General features: G+C 47.4%; 1 protein-coding gene across 2 annotated transcripts in view; it reads left to right on the top strand.

Moving 5' to 3' along the window:
- Positions 1 to 8,223: 8,223 nt before the first annotated feature.
- Positions 8,224 to 19,204, top strand: part of LOC134958606 (troponin C, slow skeletal and cardiac muscles) — a 30,403-nt gene continuing 19,422 nt past the window's right edge. For both annotated transcript variants that reach the window (XM_063941313.1, XM_063941312.1), the window contains exon 1: positions 8,224 to 8,380. In XM_063941313.1, coding sequence (XP_063797383.1) covers positions 8,357 to 8,380 — 24 coding nt within the window. In that variant the 5' untranslated portion in view covers positions 8,224 to 8,356. The remainder of the gene's footprint in view (positions 8,381 to 19,204) is intronic.

The following is a 19,204-nucleotide window of genomic DNA, read 5'->3' as shown; positions in this document are numbered from 1 at the left end:
AGTGGGGCATGTATCTGGAACAGTGGGGCAATGTATCTGGCACAGTAGGGCAATGTATCTGGCACAGTGAGGCAATGTAACTGGCACAGTGGGACAATGTATCTGGCAATGTAACTGGCACTGTGGGACATGTATCCGGCACTGTGGGGCATGTATCCGGCACTGTGGGGCAATGTAACTGGCACTGTGGGACATGTATCCGGCACTGTGGGGCAATGTAACTGGCACTGTGGGACATGTATCCGGCACTGTGGGACATGTATCCGGCACTGTGGGACATGTATCCGGCACTGTGGGGCAATGTATCTGGCACAGTGGGACATGTATCTGGCACAGTAGGGCAATGTATCTGGCACAGTGGGGCAATGTAACTGGCACTGTGGGGCAATGTATCTGGCACAGTAGGGCAATGTATCTGGCACAGTGGGGCAATGTATCTGGCACAGTAGGGCAATGTATCTGGCACAGTGGGGCAATGTAACTGGCACTGTGGGACAATGTGTCTGGCAATGTAACTGGCACTGTGGGACATGTATCCGGCACTGTGGGGCAATGTAACTGGCACTGTGGGACATGTATCCGGCACTGTGGGGCATGTATCCGGCACTGTGGGGCAATGTAACTGGCACTGTGGGGCAATGTATCTGGCACTGTGGGCCATTTTCAGTGGCCACACCCCTTCTGGTGCGTGGCCACACCCCTTCTGGTATGTGGCCACTCCCATTTTTAGGCGCGCGCGCCTTCGGAGCGCACACATGCTTCTTTTGGTGGGTTTTTTTTTCGGGGGGGGGGCGCCGTTTTCCATCTTGCCCTGGGCTCCAAAAACCCTAGCTACGCCTCTGAGTGGGGGCGGGCCTGTTGGTGAATGTTGGCGGGCTGGATGATGAGTGTGGGTAGGACAGATGATAACTGGGGGGTGGGAGCTGTGCCGACAAGAGGGCGAGTGTCTGAAGGGAAGGGGCAGGATATACTGTTAGTGCCCCATACCCCCTCAATGGCTTAATCCAGCCCTGTGTGCACAGCACAATATACTTGCTTTTGCCATCTGAGCCTGCACAGAACAACAGCCTGTAAAATGTGCCACGCCAACTGGTACAGTGCCCGCTCATCATCAGCATTGGCAAGTATAACTATGCTGTATGTAACAGACTAGGATACTAGTGTCAGGGTCAGCATAGTTCCACGTGGAGTTAATGTGGAATATCAGGATTTCCCAGGTTTAGCAGAGCAGCAGCAGCAGGACTGAAGGATCCAGTCCAGGTTTTGCCTAGCAGCCAGAAGCTAGGCTAATTAATTAACAGCACCTGTAATCTGCCTTTAAGTATGCGTTCAGCGCACACAGAGAGAGGGCTTCTGATGGTGGCTAGTGTCCAGAAGGGGGTGTGGAGATGTCAGGGCCACTGTACTGTACTGATGTGTTCCTGTGCTGCTGTGAGCCGCTACTGATCTGACCCTGTGCTACTATGAATGTATGCTGATGTAAACCTGCACTGCTACACTAAGAGACTCCTCCTGTGCTGTCCTGCCTAAAGAAATAATTCCTGTCACATTATGCTATATCTCCTACTGGGACAGTGCTCCAAAATTGGGAATATCCCACCAAAAAGAGGACACTTGGGAGGTATGTTATGCAGGCATGCCACATGGTTGGCACATGTATGTTCTTCAGTTACTCTGTCTGCTGACGCAGATGAACATCCCTCCCACTCTCCGCCCACTCTCTCCCCTCTGCCCCGCGCTTTCCGTCCACTCCTTTCCGCTCTCCGTCCTTCTCCCATCCCGCTTCCCACCTCCTCTCATCCCGTTACTAATACTTATTCTCCTCCATTCCCGGTTATCTTCTCTCCCTGCACACGTGTGCTCATCACATCCCAGCACGTGTGTGCACAGCATGCATAGTGGGTGCTGGGGCACACGCCATTCCTGTTAGGTGTGGCCTGCATGTGCCACAGTCGCAATTTGGTCATCACGCTTTATGTGTGATGACCTGATTTGAATCAGGCTCCAATTCTCTAATAATAGATAAATACTAGGGATGAGCGACATCTCTCTGCAAAATGTATTTCAAATTATTTTCTCTCTGGAACAGTACTGCAAAATTCAGAGGATACAGTCTATAAGTATCATTTTTACTTTGTGATTCCGCACTTCAGTCAAATATCGTTAACATTTTTGTGTATGAGGCATACTGTATATTTCAAGGATCAATTTAGAAAATATCACCCATTTGCAATATATAAGCGCTCATAAAATAAAATTAGGATAATACTACCACCTAGTGGTCATTCATTATATAGCATCAGAACTTTTTTTTAGCAGCAAAACTGGTTTAATTGCAAAATCACTACTAATGTCTGGCGCTATTTTTTATATACAATTGCGGATGGGTGCCTGTATCCACAATCACACCCACTCCGCACAAGTATCTAGGATACAATCCAATATTATTATTTCTTATAGCTCGTAAAATCTATACAGCAGCAACAAAGGTATAGTGGCCTGTGGATATAGCCAACACAATCCCACCTGATTAGAACCAGATGTAAACTTGAACAAACTATATAACCCCTTGCGCTAATAAACTTAATTAGAGGCAACAGGACATGAATACACTCGATATGATCCACCTCTTATGCTCAATTAGTAGTTTTATTATTTAATTATTGATTTGGTTTTATTTATATGCACATATTAATTATTTCATTCTTTGATGAATTTTCTGTGTTCTTATATGATTGATTTTATAGATATTAAAACTATCTTACAATTACTTTATCGAGTGTATTCATGTCCTGTTGCCTCTAATTAAGTTTAATAGCGTAAGGGGTTATATAGTTTGTTTAATTGCAAAATCAGGATACAGCTGTGACCTGGATGGAGAATGATGCATTTGTGGTGGTTTGTGACTTTGTATCAGTGCCGGACATACTGAAGAGACATGACTTCTACTCAAAATTGGACACAACCCCATTCCACAGGGGCCCGTCTGATGTCTCAGTGGCCCCAAGTGTTGTGAGCACATAAATCCCTTCAGAGCTACTCTATATATTACAGTTATTCCTGAATAGGCTGATGTGTCTTTGTTTGATAAAAGTGAAGTCAGTGATTCACAAGTGTCATTATCATCTGAACTGCCGACATGGGCCGGCTGTCATGTGGTACTGGTTTGTCTGACTGCGGACCGTTGGCCAAATGAGTACGGAAACTAGTCACAAGCTAGGTCTGTACACAGGGTGCGGAGATGGGGAAAAATCAGAGAGAGGCTATTCAGAAATCCAGTGATATCCAGGAATCGGATGGCGGTCATTAGGTTGACATGAGTTCATACATTGTGTCGACCACATTTGGTCAACATGCATTAGGTCGACATGATCACTAGCTTGACATGGTCATTAGGTCGACATTGAAAAAGGTCGACATGAGTTTTTCATAAGTTTCTAAATTTTTGACCTTTTTCATACTTTATGATCCACGTGGACTACGATTGGGAATAGTAACCAAAGCATAGTGAGCGAAGCGAGCCATGCGAGGGGTCACGGTGCACTAATTGGGGTTCCCCTCACTTTTCAAAGAAAACGACACCAAAAAAAGTAAAAAACAACAACTCATGTCAACCTTTTTCCATGTCGACCTAGCACATGTCGACACAATGACCATGTCGACCTAGTATTCATGTCGACCTAATGCATGTCGACCAAATGTACGTCGACCCAATGTACGTCGACCTAACTCATGTCGACCTAATGAACCGCACCCCCAGGAATCATCAGAGCAAACACAATATTAAGCAATTATTATATCATCGGACCATGATGGATCATTGCGAGGTAGTAATAGTACCAGATGTCTTGGATAAAGGAGAAGTGGATGCCTCTGGTGGGTGGAGGTGACCTGGAATTCCTAACTGTATTCTCTCCACTCAACAAATTCCTATGGATTGTACCTGGTTGGGTTTCTCCAAATTTGAGACTCCAAATATTCTCTCAGTATTTCCAGAGCTTTGGATGTTTTCTTCTGGTTTCTACAAGTTGTCTTCTGGATCCTAATCATAGCAATGTATGAGATTTTGGAGTTCATTTAGGATGCCAGTGCTGGTGATGGGCAGAAGGTTAGTCTTCAGCTTTAGTTGCAGGATGCCAGTGCTGGTGATGGGCAGAAGGTTAGTCTTCAGCATCGGGTACAGGATGTCAGTGCTGGTGCTGGGCAGAAGGTTAGTCTTCAGCATCGGGTACAGGATGTCAGTACTGATGCTGGGCAGAAGGTTAGTCTTCAGCATCGGGTACAGGATGTCAGTGCTGGTGCTGGGCAGAAGGTTAGTCTTCAGCATCGGGTACAGGATGTCAGTACTGATGCTGGGCAGAAGGTTAGTCTTCAGCATCGGGTACAGGATGTCAGTACTGATGCTGGGCAGAAGGTTAGTCTACAGCTTCAGGTACATGAAGCCAGTGCTGGCGATGGGCAGAAGGTTAGTCTTCAGCATCGGGTACAGGATGTCAGTGCTGGCGATGGGCAGAAGGTTAGTCTTCAGCATCGGGTACAGGATGTCAGTGCTGGCGATGGGCAGAAGGTTAGTCTTCAGCATCGGGTACAGGATGTCAGTGCTGGCGATGGGCAGAAGGTTAGTCTTCAGCATCAGGTACAGGATGTCAGTGCTGGCGATGGGCAGAAGGTTAGTCTTCAGCATCAGGTACAGGATGTCAATGCTGGCGATGGGCAGAAGGTTAGTCTTCAGTATCAGGTACAGGATGTCAGTGCTGGCGATGGGCAGAAGGTTAGTCTTCAGCATCAGGTACAGGATGTCAGTGCTGGCGATGGGCAGAAGGTTAGTCTTCAGCATCAGGTACAGGATGTCAGTGCTGGCGATGGGCAGAAGGTTAGTCTTCAGTATCAGGTACAGGATGTTAGTGCTGGTGCTGGGCAGATAGCTAGTCTTCAGTATCAGGTACAGGATGTCAGTGATGGTGATGGGCAGAAGGTTAGTCTTGCGCATTAGGATGGCAGTGCTGGTGATGGGCAGAAGGTATTTTGAAAAAACAAACAAACTAACAAACAAAAAAACCCCAAAACATTATCATATTAATATCCTGAACCTGATGCTGAAGACTGACCTCCTGCCCAGCACTGATTTCCTGTACCTGATTGGCCTTTTGCCCATCACCAGCACTGACATCCTGTACCTGATGCTGAAGACTAACCTTCTGACCATCACCACTACTGACATCCGGTACCTGATGCTGAAGACTAACCTTCTGCCCATCACCACTACTGACATCCGGTACCTGATGCTGAAGACTAACCTTCTGCCCATCACCGGCACTGACATCCTGTACCTGATGCTGAAGACTAACCTTCTGACCATCACCACTACTGACATCCGGTACCTGATGCTGAAGACTAACCTTCTGCCCATCACCAGCACTGACATCCTGTACCTGATGCTGAAGACTAACCTTCTGACCATCACCACTACTGACATCCGGTACCTGATGCTGAAGACTAACCTTCCGCCCATCACCAGCACTGACATCCTGTACCTGATGCTGAAGACTAACCTTCTGACCATCACCAGCACTGACATCCTGTACCTGATGTTGAAGACTAACCTTCTGCCCATCACCAGCACTGAGTACCTGTACCTGATGCTGAAGACTAACCTTCTGCCCATCACCAGCACTGGCATCCTGAAGACTAACCTGCCCATGTTGAAGACTAACCTGCCCATCACCAGCAATAACATCCGTGACCTGATGCTGAAGACTAACCTCCTGCCCATCACCAGCACTGGCATCCTGTACCTGATGTTGAAGACTGACCTTCTGCCCATCACCAGCACTGACATCCTGTACCTGATGTTGAAGACTGACCTTCTTCCCATCATCAGCACTGGCATCCTGTAGCTGATTTTGAAGACTAACCTTCTGCCCATCACCAGCAATAACATCCTGTACCTGATGCTGAAGACTAACCTTCTGCCTATCACCAGCACTGAGTACCTGTACCTGATGCTGAAGACTAACCTTCTGCCTATCACCAGCACTGAGTACCTGTACCTGATGTTGAAGACTGACCTTCTGCCCATCACCAGCACTGACACACTGTACCTGATGCTGAAGACTAACCTTCTGCCCATCACCAGCACTGGCATCCTGTACCTGATGTTGAAGACTAACCTTCTTCCCATCACCATCACTGACATATTGTACCAGATGCTGAAGACTAACCTTCTGCCCATCATCAGCACTGACATCCTGTACCTGATGCTGAAGACTAACCTTCTTCCCATCACCATCACTGACATATTGTACCAGATGCTGAAGACTGACCTTCTGCCCATCATCAGCACTGACATCCTGTACCTGATGCTGAAGACTGACCTTCTGCCCAGCACCAGCACTGACATCCTGTACCTGACTGACCTTCTCCAAAGCACCAGTTGTCTTGCCCTGATATAGCTGATGCAAATGATGCCGGCATAACGAGTAAATTACAATTTACTAAACTTAAAAAGTGAGTATTTAAAATCTTGTGGCAAGGTCTCATGTTGTCTCATTATTATTTAGCAGTTTTATGGGCATATTTATTAATTATTGGGTTCTAGACCCTTTCATTATAATTTCTTACTGTCATGTATTGAAATTAAAGATCACCCAAATGGGGCTCTGAGAGCATTAGCAATCACTTCACTTCTCCTTCAGGAGCCAAGTGTACTACTGCGCAGTCTGCTGCCCACGCAAGCGCTAGTAGAGAATTCCATGGGGGGAGGGAATCCTACAGATCCCTCTCTAGAGCTTTTTACAGAAGTTGCCTAAAGGCTACAATGGCTAATGCTATCTGGGGACAGCCATCTGGAATGTGGAGCATTCGGAGCTTGGTGAATTTGACAAACAAGCAGCCCCCAGTTTCCTATGGGGGCTGTTTTTGTGATCTAATATGCGGGATTGCAGCAGATAACCCAATATTTGCTGCAGTCTCCGATACATATATTTGGGGGATACTTAGTATTTGTGAGGGATAACCCACAAATATTGATGTATAAATATATAGCCCTTAGTGCCTTTTCTCATCCTGTGCACTTCATGTCCTGAATGTATAGGAGCTTGTCCTGGGGTATAATCTCCCAGCTTTTCATCCTCAGGGCTCATATTCTTGGATGTCTATCTATCACCCATTCTTGGTGAATGGAAATTTCTAACAGTCTGTTCTGGACGCAGTGGCGGGCTGGGCAGGGGGGGCAGGGTGACATCTGGACGTTGGCCCTCATTCCGAGTTGTTCGCTCGGTAAATTTTTTCGCATCGCAGCGATTTTCCGCTTAGTGCGCATGCGCAATGTCCGTAGTGCGACTGCGCCAAGTAAATTTGCTATGCAGTTAGGAATTTTACTCACGGTTTTTTCTTCGTTCTGGTGATCGTAATGTGATTGACAGGAAGTGGGTGTTTCTGGGCGGAAACTGGCCGTTTTATGGGTGTGTGCGAAAAAACGCTACCGTTTCTGGGAAAAACGCGGGAGTGGCTGGAGAAACGGAGGAGTGTCTGGGCGAACGCTGGGTGTGTTTGTGACGTCAAACCAGGAACGACAAGCGCTGAACTGATCGCAGATGCCGAGTAAGGTTGAAGCTACTCAGAAACTGCTAAGAGGTGTGTAATCGCAATTTTGAGAATCTTTCGTTCGCAATTTTAAGAAGCTAAGATTCACTCCCAGTAGGCGGCGGCTTAGCGTGTGTAAAGCTGCTAAAAGCAGCTTGCGAGCGAACAACTCGGAATGAGGGCCGTTACCTCTACGGGGTCATGTATAAATATGCAGCTCAGTGCAACCCTGTAGAATGGATTTGATCGCCTAATATTCTCAGTTTTTCATTGAAATGATTCCAAAGTGCACAAGTGAAAGGGGACAATGGTGATAGCACATACAGTATTATTTACCAGCTGTAATGCTCTGTGAGGTTTGTAGCTGTGTCTTATATAAGCTATCGCCCCGAGTGCTGCTAGAACAAACCTTACATGTCTCCTTTATTCCATACAGCGGTATAGGGGAATTATACTTCAGCGGTGGCTGCACTAAAGTGTTGTCTATGGTAACGTCTGTGACACAGATCCTATCACTGACTTATGTGTTCTAGTAAATGCAGCTCAGCTCGGAAAAATGCAGAAAATAAATCTTTGTGCCAGCTCGGGCCGGGGCTGAGGGTATAAATAGGGCGCTGAGCTCTTCAGTTGTCTAGTTTTCCCAAAAAGGGTGGGCCAGTTATTGTTATGTGACATCAGTGTGTGACCAGAGAGACACTTTATAAGCTGAGCTGTCTATTGTTATCCCAGCTGCACAGACCACTGCTGATCCCGCTCTGCAATCTCCCCCACCATGGATGACATATATAAGGCCGCAGTAAGTGACGTCAATTTAACATATATCTTAGTACACCGTGAAATGCTAAATCTTTAGTATTAGCGCAAACTTGTGCTTGATAACTATTATAATAGACCATATTATATTATTTTATTGTATTATATAGTTCACAAGTGGGATTTTTGGTTTTTAATGTATGAAACATGGACGCCTTCTGACATAATGTATCACAATTACTTGTAGCGTTAAGATGTGAGGAGCCCGATACATCGTTTATTACGTCAGCTGTTGTAGAACTACAAGTCTCAGCATGAGTCATCAAGTATTCATTGTGTTGTAGATCTGAGGATTTCACTGCCAGGGCATGCTGGGGCTTGTAGTTCCATAGCCGCTGGAGAACTACAGATTGCCTTTTGTTTATGACTGAATGCAATCGAGTAACTGTGTGAACTTGTACCTCTTGTGGCTCAAAATTAAAAGTCACAAATACTGAGAAGACTTGAGATGATAACAGATTTGAAATGATATACAATAGAAATAACAAAATATAAGTACAGGTTGAGTATCCCTTATCCAAAATGCTTGGGACCAGAGGTATTTTGGATATCGGATTTTTCCGTATTTCGGAATAATTGCATACCATAATGAGATATCATGGCAATGGGACCTAAGTCTAAGCACAGAATGCATTTATGTTTTATATGCACCTTATACACACAGCCTGAAGGTCATTTTAGCCAATATTTTTTATAACTTTGTGCATTAAACAAAGTGTGTCTACATTTACACAATTCATTTAGGTTTTATATGCACCTTATACACACAGCCTGAAGGTCATTTAATACAATATTTTTAATAACTGTGGCCCTCATTCCGAGTTGTTCGCTCGGTAAAAATCTTCGCATCGCAGCGATTTTCCGCTTAATGCGCATGCGCAATGTCCGCACTGCGACTGCGCCAAGTAAATTTGCTATGCAGTTAGGAATTTTACTCACGGCTTTTTCATCGTTCTGGCGATCGTAATGTGATTGACAGGAAATGGGTGTTACTGGGCGGAAACAGGCCGTTTTATGGGCGTGTGGGAAAAAACGCTACCGTTTCCGGAAAAAACGCAGGAGTGGCCGGAGAAACGGGGGAGTGTCTGGGCGAACGCTGGGTGTGTTTGTGACGTCAAACCAGGAACGACAAGCAGTGAAATGATCGCAGATGCCGAGTAAGTCTGAAGCTACTCAGAAACTGCTACGAGGTGTGTAATCGCAATATTGCGAATACATCGTTCGCAATTTTAAGATGCTAAGATTCACTCCCAGTAGGTGGCGGCTTAGCATGAGCAAATCTGCTAAAATCCGCTTGCGAGCGAACAACTCGGAATGAGGGCCCGTGTGTATGAAACAAAGTTTGTGTACATTGAGCCATCAGAAAACAAAAGTTTCACTATCTCACTCTCGCTCAAAAAAGTCCGTATTTCGGAATATTCCGTATTTCGGATATTTGGATATGGGATACTCAACCTGTATATACTGGAACCTCATAAGTGATTTCTGAGCATAGAAGGTTTGATTTAGAGTAGGGAGCAGGGTAGGGATCAGTAGTTTCTGCTATTACTGCTCCCTACACTGGAATAAAACTGTGTGTAATGTAACCTCTCACCCTGCTTTACCCTAACACATCCGCAGCCATATACCGATTTAGAAAAGTGCTATCTTTTTTATTACTGGAAATGTTCACTTACAGTACACCTATCTGACATGTACAGGGGTCCAGGGTTCACCCGTTACCAGGATATGCACATTACGCAGTTTGTGTAGCTGTTATTGACACAATTATAATTCTATAGTGTACATCTGAATTAACTGTAGTGCCTATTTGTCATAGATAATAAAATCATTTCATAATTTTAATACTTATAATTAAAGAAATAAGACACAAAAAAGGAAATATCTGAATGACATTGGGCCTAATTCAGACCTGATCACTCGCTAGCTATTTTTTGCAGCTGCAAGCAGATAGTCGCCGCCCATAGCGAGTGTATTTTTGCTTTGCAAGTGTGCGATCGCATGTGCAGCCGAGCGGTACTTTGTGAAGTTTCTGAGTTACCCAGAACTTACTCAGCCGCTGCGATCACATCAGACTGTCCGGGTCCGGAATTGACGTCAGACACCCGTCCTTCAAACGCTTAGACACGCCTGCGTTTTTCCAAACACTCCCAGAAAACGGTCAGTTGCCACCCACAAACGCCTTCTTCCTGTCAATCTCCTTGCGATCTGCTCTGCAAATGGATTCTTCGTTAAATCCATCGCTCAGCAACGATCCGCCTTGTACCTGTGCGACGTGCCTGTGCATTGCGGTGCATACGCATGCGCAGTTCTAACCTGATCCCAGCGCAGCGAAAAAAGCTAGCGTGCAATCGGGTCTGAATGACCCCCTCTGTACGCTGTGTTATAATATATAAGGACTTTTCTGTGAAAGATGTGGCACCGTTGCTGTTATTGATCTAGTTCTGCACTAGTATTTATTGTGCGTCTTCCTGCAGACATGTACCCTGACCCCTGTTATACTCAGTGAGCAAACTGCTCTTTGCACAACTATAATGGGTCTGATTATAATAAGTCACACGCAGGTCTGGATGGTAATGGACTGCACATGTAATGCTAATGTGACTATACGCCCGTCCTAATGTATGAGCATCTATGCATTCGCAGCTCCTCCATAAGCAAAAGCAGGCGTCATCGCTATTATTGGCTCTTTCAGCTACCCCTTGCCGGGTGCAGGCCTATGGGCCACCTATGAGACAGTACTCTTGCCGGTGTTAGCATTGTTGTCACCCAGTTGCCATCTAGAAATGTCCATTTAATGTCTGTGGAGAAACGTCTGAGGTCCAATGGGCATTTAGCAGGGTTTATTGGTGAGACTTGAATAACTCACGCCCATGTATGCAAGACCATAGCTTTGAGCCGTAGGTAACTACTAAACCTCACAATTTCTGTGGCCTGATATGAGCACTCTGTCAGTGTTTTCTGTTACACCCTCCAGAGTTGGACTGGCCCACCAACATATTGAGGAAACCCCCACTAGGCCCAACTCAGAAAGCACCCCACCATATGAGTATAATGGAATGATAAATAGGTGGTTGGGGGGCAGACAAGTCAGAGAACTGGCAACAACCCATCCATAGACCAGATACATCCCTCCAGAACAGTCCTAGTTTGTGGGCCGTTGTTGTCCCTCATGAGCCCCCTGTATGCCGGCATGACATGGACCACCTGCTGCCTGACAGGAAAACAGGGCTCACCTCTTTGACCAGAATGTGGAATCATTGTCAAGCATCTTCTCTATACAGCAGGTTTCTGACAATAATTGAACATAATAAGTTAATTATAATCATCTTTCTGGGTCAAAATTCAGAAAAGCTCCTCTAGGCCATCACACCTCCCGGGATCCTTGGTTCAGCCTACAAAATGGCCGCCCCCTCTGTGTGACTGGTGCTCTGTACCGTATGGTGTAAATAGTTGGACAGGTGCAGTAGACAAAGGTTTCCTTTTATGCAAATATTGTGTCAGGTGTCAGTGGTGGCTCCAGAGGTGGGGCTGCAGCAATATCCAAAATTCAAATAGGGGAGCCACATTGTAGAAGCTGCCCGTAGCAACCAATCGGATTCTAACTAGAAATAAGCACGTCCAATTCTCTGAGAACTGGGCCCACCCAAACATTGCGATCTGAGCTGGGTTTCGAGTCCAACTCAGGATTTTTCACCTCACTTGGATCCCAGATTGTGGCAAAATGTCATTCTCCTGCTGGCAGATTGTCACGGGTTTTATATAAAGCCCCCGGCGATCACACCATTTTAATTTGGCTGCGGAGCTTGTATTGAATGATCGTGTCCATCCGGTGTCCATCCAGGGTTGCTCCAGGGGTGCTCTGTTGTCCAGTTTTGTCCATCAGGGAACTTGGGCTACTAAAGGGGTACCTGTGTCCTCCAGTGGTACTCTCTCCATCCATAGATGGGCTGCTGTATAATCATACAGTGTATTATATTCATACACATATTGTGAGTGACACTGAGGTGGTCCATCCTTTGTTGTACATAAAGGGGTCCTCTGACAATCTAGGGGTGTGCTTTAAAATATATATATTTTTTTGTTGCTATAACAACAGATTACTATACTATTATTTTTCTGTGACACTGCCGGTCAGACTGCAGTGTATAATCATACATGTATTGAATTGGTGACACTGTAGGTGAAATTAAACCGTAGTGTTAGATTACTATTTCTGACTCATACACCTATTGGGGTAAATTAACTAAGATGGGAGTTCTATTTAAGATGGGATGTTGCCCATAGCAACAATCAGATTCTACTTCTCATTTATCTGGCACCTTCTAGAAGATAATACCTGGAATCTGATTAGTTGCTATGGGCAACATCCCCTCTTAAATAGAACTCCCATCTTAGTAAATTTACCCCATTGTGTGACACTGTAAGTGAAATTAAACCGTAGTTTTAGATTACTATTTCTGACTCATACACATATGTTGTGACACTGTAGGTGAAATTAAACTTACACGTATTGAGTGACACTGCAGATGGTACTTTTTTTTTAAACAAATTGAGGTATGTGCTGTACCCTACTCTGTGTTTGTTGATAGATATGGAGTACAAGTACGAAGAATTGAGAGAAGAGCAGGAAGCACATACTAGTGCTGCAGGTGATGCCACCAGTCATGACGATACAAATCCGTCACCATCATCTACTAAGGCCGATTCCCCAGGGCATAGAGGGCTTAAGCCAGGGCATGTAAAATCCAAGCAGCAATTTAATTTTACAGTGGTAAAGAAAAAAACATCAAAAGGAATGTTAGCTGCAGAGAAACATGAAAGTGGCAAGTAAAGACTCAGGTCTTGGCCTTTAAGTGGTGGTTATGTAACTGTCAGTGAGGCAACTGTCTAGCAGATATGTAAAAAATAAATATCACTAAGGCAGTAGAACAAACTGTGCGTTCTGAATCGTCACACATTCCTGAGGAACGTTTAGGGATGTCCACGTTAGCTATGTGTGAGTCTGACATTTCTTACACTGCCCTCATAGAGAAGCTTCTTTCACCTCCTTCCACCATTTCTGCACCATCTGCACTTGTGGGGAGCAGTACAAGTAAAGATGGTGATGATGAGGGCATAATAGAAATTGAGGATTCGTGTGTGGAAGTGGGATTGGATGAGGGGGATATGTGTGTACTACTATCTGACACTGAGGATGTTGATGATGATGTTGTTTGTGTAAGTCAGCCACCAGTGGCTGCAGTTTTTGGCCGTGACAAAACGAAAGCCATTCTGATGCCTGGACATAAAACCAAAAAAGCCACCTCTTGGTTGTGGGATTATTTTTACACAAATCCTGAAATGTTTGTGAAGGGATCTGCTCCATGTGTGAGGCCAAAGTTAGTAGAGGAAGGGATGTTAGCCTTCTAGGCAACTCCTCCATGTTACGTCATTTGTGGCGATTTCATAAAATTTATTGTACAAGATTATAATGTAATTAACTCCCTCATCATCAACCTCCTCATTAGTGATCAAAGGTAGTCCTTCCAAAAAATTGTCCAAAACACAAACATGGGGTGCACATCTCTAATTCTAACTAGCATTCATCTATAAAAGGACACACGTTGCATGGTTGCGATGGAGAACATCCCCACTTTGGGGCTAATTCAGACCTGATCGCCGCTCTGCGTTTTTGCACAGCGGTCGACTAGGTCTGAACTGCGCATGCGCTTGTGCCGCAGTGCGCACGTGCATGCCAGAGATACTATCGACATCTCAGCCCAGCGATCGCCTCTGCCTGATTGACAGGCAGAGGTGTTGGCTGGGGGATCCGGTCTGAAGATCGACAGTGTCTAGGTCGACAATGTTTAGGTCGACCACTATAGGTCGACAGTCACTAGGTCGACATGGATGGAAGGTCGACAGGGTTTCTAGGTCGACATGTGCTAGGTCGACAGGTCTAAAGGTCGACATGAGTTTTTCACATTTTTTTTCTTTTTTTGAATTTTTTCATACTTAACGATCCACGTGGACTACGATTGGAACGGTAAAGTGTGCCGAGCGAAGCGGTAGCGGAGCGAAGGCACCATGCCCGAAGCATAGCGAGCGAAGCGAGCCATGCGAGGGGACGCGGTGCACTAATTTGGGATCCCGGTCACTCTACGAAGAAAACGACAAAATTTTTTTTAAAAATCCTCATGTCGACCTTTAGACCTGTCGACCTAGCACATGTCGACCTAGAAACCCGGTCGACCTCCCATCCATGTCGACCTAGTGACTGTCGACCTATAGTGGTCGACCTAAACATTGTCGACCTAGACACTGTCGATTTGATGAACCACACCCGTTGGCTGGGCGGGAGGGGGCAGGCGGGCGGAGTCCGGCCTCCATTTTGGGGGCACGGTCTGGGCAACACAGACGTGCCCGGACCATTCAGGGGGTGTGTCGCGGTGAAAAGTCTCCTACCATGGCAGCAATGCTGCGCAGGTAGGGACTTACTCGCCGGGTGCGCTAGCATCACTGCCTTGCGATGCTATCGCACCCATGCACGGGGGGAGGACTAGCCATGCGGGGCGGACTAGCCCTGTGCCGGGCGTCCCCCCGCATGTCAGGATGGCTGATCGCAGCCGTGCAAAATTTTGCACGGCTACGATCAGGTCTGAATTAGGCCCTTTATCTTTTTCAAAGTGACAGTCTCCTGTGCAGTGTAACTTTTACACTAATGTCATGTCGGGTTAATGAGGAGATTTGAGTTTCTGAACTGTGTTTTACATCGCTCAGAGCCTAATTGCAGCATTGTGCCTCATGCCTCAGTGATAACGTTAGTTCCTAGTAAATTGATAGGCTGATTCATTAATACAGGAGCATTATACTGTTATTAATGTCTGGTTATAGGCGATGGCTCCAATTTAATATTACGTATATTAGACTGAGCTATTATAATTAGGGTTTTTATGCCATACCCGCAATATAACATTTGGACTTTAGATGTCTGAGAGTTCCTAGTGTGGGGAGATGCGCGACTTGCGGGGACATGAATCCTCGCACTATATATAGTCACATCAGCACAGACAATGGCGCTGCGGATTATCATACACCTGCTTTAGCTATTATCCAGGGAACACTGTGATCTGGGCTTAGAATAAGACTCACACTTCAAAATACGTTCTGTAAGCTTTGATTTCACAATGGAGGAGCTTTGACCACAGCTGTTAGCCCTCTGTGGATTACGTGGATGGATATTCTGCAACAAAAAGAAATGTATTCTAAGGCAGTAACTTCCAGCCCTATCTATTATCGCAGCAAACAGTCAGCGACGGTTTTATTTCTGAGAGTTTTATCTTTAAACTGTGGCAGGAAACATTACAGCGAGCTACATAACATTAGGGGTCATTCAGATACGATTGCTGCTGTGCGATTTTGCACAGTGGGCGATCAAATCCGAACTGCGCATGCGTCTGAGCCGCATTGCGCAGGCGCGTCGGACGACTACAACGGGCACCAGCGGTCAGCGACGGAATGGTGCGAAGGATCCATTCTCACGGGAGTTCGCAAGGTGATTGACAAGAAGAGGCAGTTTGTGGGTGGTGACTGACCGTTTTCCAGGAGTGTCCGGTAAAACACAGGCGGGCTCAAGTGTTTTGAGGCAGGGTATCTGACGTCAGCTCCGGCCCCGATCAGCAGGAATCAATCACACTGGAAGAGTAAGTCCTGGGCTGCGCAGAGACTGCACAAACTGATTTTGAGCAGCTCTGCTATACATAGGATCGCACACTTGCACGGTGAAAAAACACTCCCCCCGTAGGCGGCGTCTATCTGATCGCAGAACAGCAAAAAACGCAGCCCAGCGATCAGATCTGAATTACCGCCCATTGGGGGTGATTCCGAGTTGTTCGCTCGCTAGCTACTTTTAGCAGCATTGCACACGCTAAGCCGCCGCCCTCTGGGAGTGTATCTTAGCTTAGCAGAAGTGCGAACGAAAGATTAGCAGAATTGCGAATAGAAATTTCTTAGCAGTTTCTGAGTAGCTCCACACTTACTCCTACACTGCGATCAGTTCAGTCAGTTTCGTTCCTGGTTTGACGTCACACACACGCCACTCCCCCGTTTCTCCAGACACTCCTGCGTTTTTCCCTGACACGCCTGCGTTTTTCCGCACACTCCCAGAAAACGGCCAGTTTCCGCCCAGAAACACCCACTTCCTGTCAATCACACTCCGATCACTTCAACGATGAAAAATCTTCGTTCGGGTGTGAGTAAATCTACTAAGTTTTGTGTTAAAATACTAACCGCATGCGCACTGCGAACCATGCGCATTTTTGCCTTAATCGCTCCGTTGCGAAAATCGGCAACGAGCGAACAACTCGGAATGACCCCCATTGTCTGTTCCCCAATCCATTCACATGAGGAGCAAGAGAATCCCAGAAGCCTCCCAGTTACAGTACACCAAGAGATGAGATCAGCACCCTAATTGTCTACATAGGTGTGGATCATAGGGTCGACAGTCATTAGGTCGACCACTATTAGTCTACAGTGACTAGGTTGACACCTGAAATAGGCCAACACAGTCATTAAGTCGACACGGACAAGGTCGACATGGAAAAAGGTCAACCTGACTTTTTTTTAAATTTTTTGGGTGTCGTTTTCTTCGTAGAGTGACCCCAATTAGTGCACTGTGTCCCCTCACATGGCTCACTTCACTCGCATCCCCAGCACTGTCATATCTGTATCCCCGTCACACTCATATCTGTATCCCCGGCACCCTAATGTCTGTATCTCCGGCACCCTCATGTCTGTATCTCCGGCACCCACATGTCTGTATCCCCGGCACCCTCATGTCTGTACCCCCGGCACCCTCATGTCTGTATCCCCGGCACCCTCATGTCTGTATCTCCGGCACCCTCATATCTGTATCCCCGGCACCCTCATGTCTGTATCTCCGGCGGCACCCTCATGTCTGTATCTCCGGCACCCTAATGTCTGTATCTCCGGCACATTCATGTCTGTATCTCCGGCACCCACATGTCTGTATCCCCAGCACCCTCATGTCTGTATCTCCGGCACCCTAATGTCTGTATCTCCGGCACCCTCATGTCTGTATCTCCGGCACCCACATGTCTGTATCCCCGGCACCCTCATGTCTGTATCCACGGCACCCTCATGCCTGTATCTCCGGCACCCTCATGTCTGTATCCCCGGCACCCTCATGTCTGTCTCCCCGGCACCCTCATGTCTGTATCCCCGGTACCCTCATGTCTGTATCCCCGGTACCCTCATGTCTGTATCCCTGGTACCCTCATGTCTGTATCCCCGGCACCCTCATGTCTGTATCCCCGGCACCCTCATGCCTGTATCCCCGGCACCCTCATGTCTGTATCCCCGGCACCCTCATGTCTGTACCCCCGGCACCCTCATGTCTGTATCCCCGGCACCCTCATGTCTGTATCTCCGGCACCCTCATATCTGTATCCCCGGCACCCTCATGTCTGTATCTCCGGCGGCACCCTCATGTCTGTATCTCCGGCACATTCATGTCTGTATCTCCGGCACCCACATGTCTGTATCCCCAGCACCCTCATGTCTGTATCTCCGGCACCCTAATGTCTGTATCTCCGGCACCCTCATGTCTGTATCTCCGGCACCCACATGTCTGTATCCCCGGCACCCTCATGTCTGTATCCACGGCACCCTCATGCCTGTATCTCCGGCACCCTCATGTCTGTATCCCCGGCACCCTCATGTCTGTCTCCCCGGCACCCTCATGTCTGTATCCCCGGTACCCTCATGTCTGTATCCCCGGTACCCTCATGTCTGTATCCCCGGCACCCTCATGTCTGTATCCCCGGCACCCTCATGCCTGTATCCCCGGCACCCTCATGTCTGTATCCCCGGCACCCTCATGCCTGTATCCCCGGCACCCTCATGTCTGTATCCCCGGCACCCTCATGTCTGTATCCCTGGTACCCTCATGTCTGTATCCCCATCACCCTCATATCTGTATCCCCGGCACCCTCATGTCTGTATCACCGGCACCCTCATGCCTGTATCTCCGGCACCCTCATGTCTGTATCCCCGGCACCCTCATGTCTGTCTCCCCGGCACCCTCATGTCTGTATCCCCGGCACCCTCATGTCTGTATCCCCGACACCTTCATGCCTGTATCTCCGGCACCCTCATGTCTGTATCCCCGGCACCCTCATGTCTGTCTCCCCGGCACCCTCATGTCTGTATCCCCAGCATCCTCATGTCTGTATCTCCGGCACCCTCATGTCTGTATCCCCGACACCTTCATGCCTGTATCTCCGGCACCCTCATGTCTGTATCTCCGGCACCCTCATGTCTGTCTCCCCGGCACCCTCATGTCTGTATCCCCGGCACCCTCATGTCTGTATCCCCGACACCTTCATGCCTGTATCTCCGGCACCCTTATGTCTGTATCCCCGGCACCCTCATGTCTGTCTCCCCGGCACCCTCATGTCTGTCTCCCCGGCACCCTCATGTCTGTATCCCCGGCACCCTCATGTCTGTCTCCCCGTCACCCTCATGTCTGTATCCCCGGCACCCTCATGTCTGTATCCCCGGCACCCTCATGTCTGTCTCCCCGGCACCCTCATGTCTGTCTCCCCGGCACCCTCATGTCTGTCTCTCCGGCACCCTCATGTCTGTATCCCCGGCACCCTCATGTCTGTCTCCCCGGCACCCTCATGTCTGTCTCTCCGGCACCCTCATGTCTGTATCCCCGGCACCCTCATGTCTGTCTCCCCGGCACCCTCATGTCTGTCTCCCCGGCACCCTCATGTCTGTCTCCCCGGCACCCTCATGTCTG

This window comes from Pseudophryne corroboree, chromosome 9 (assembly GCF_028390025.1).
Source record: "Pseudophryne corroboree isolate aPseCor3 chromosome 9, aPseCor3.hap2, whole genome shotgun sequence".
NCBI classification, from domain to species: domain Eukaryota; kingdom Metazoa; phylum Chordata; class Amphibia; order Anura; family Myobatrachidae; genus Pseudophryne; species Pseudophryne corroboree.
The sequence above is the reverse complement of the archived record's forward strand: the minus strand, read 5'-3'. Positions and strand labels throughout refer to the sequence as shown.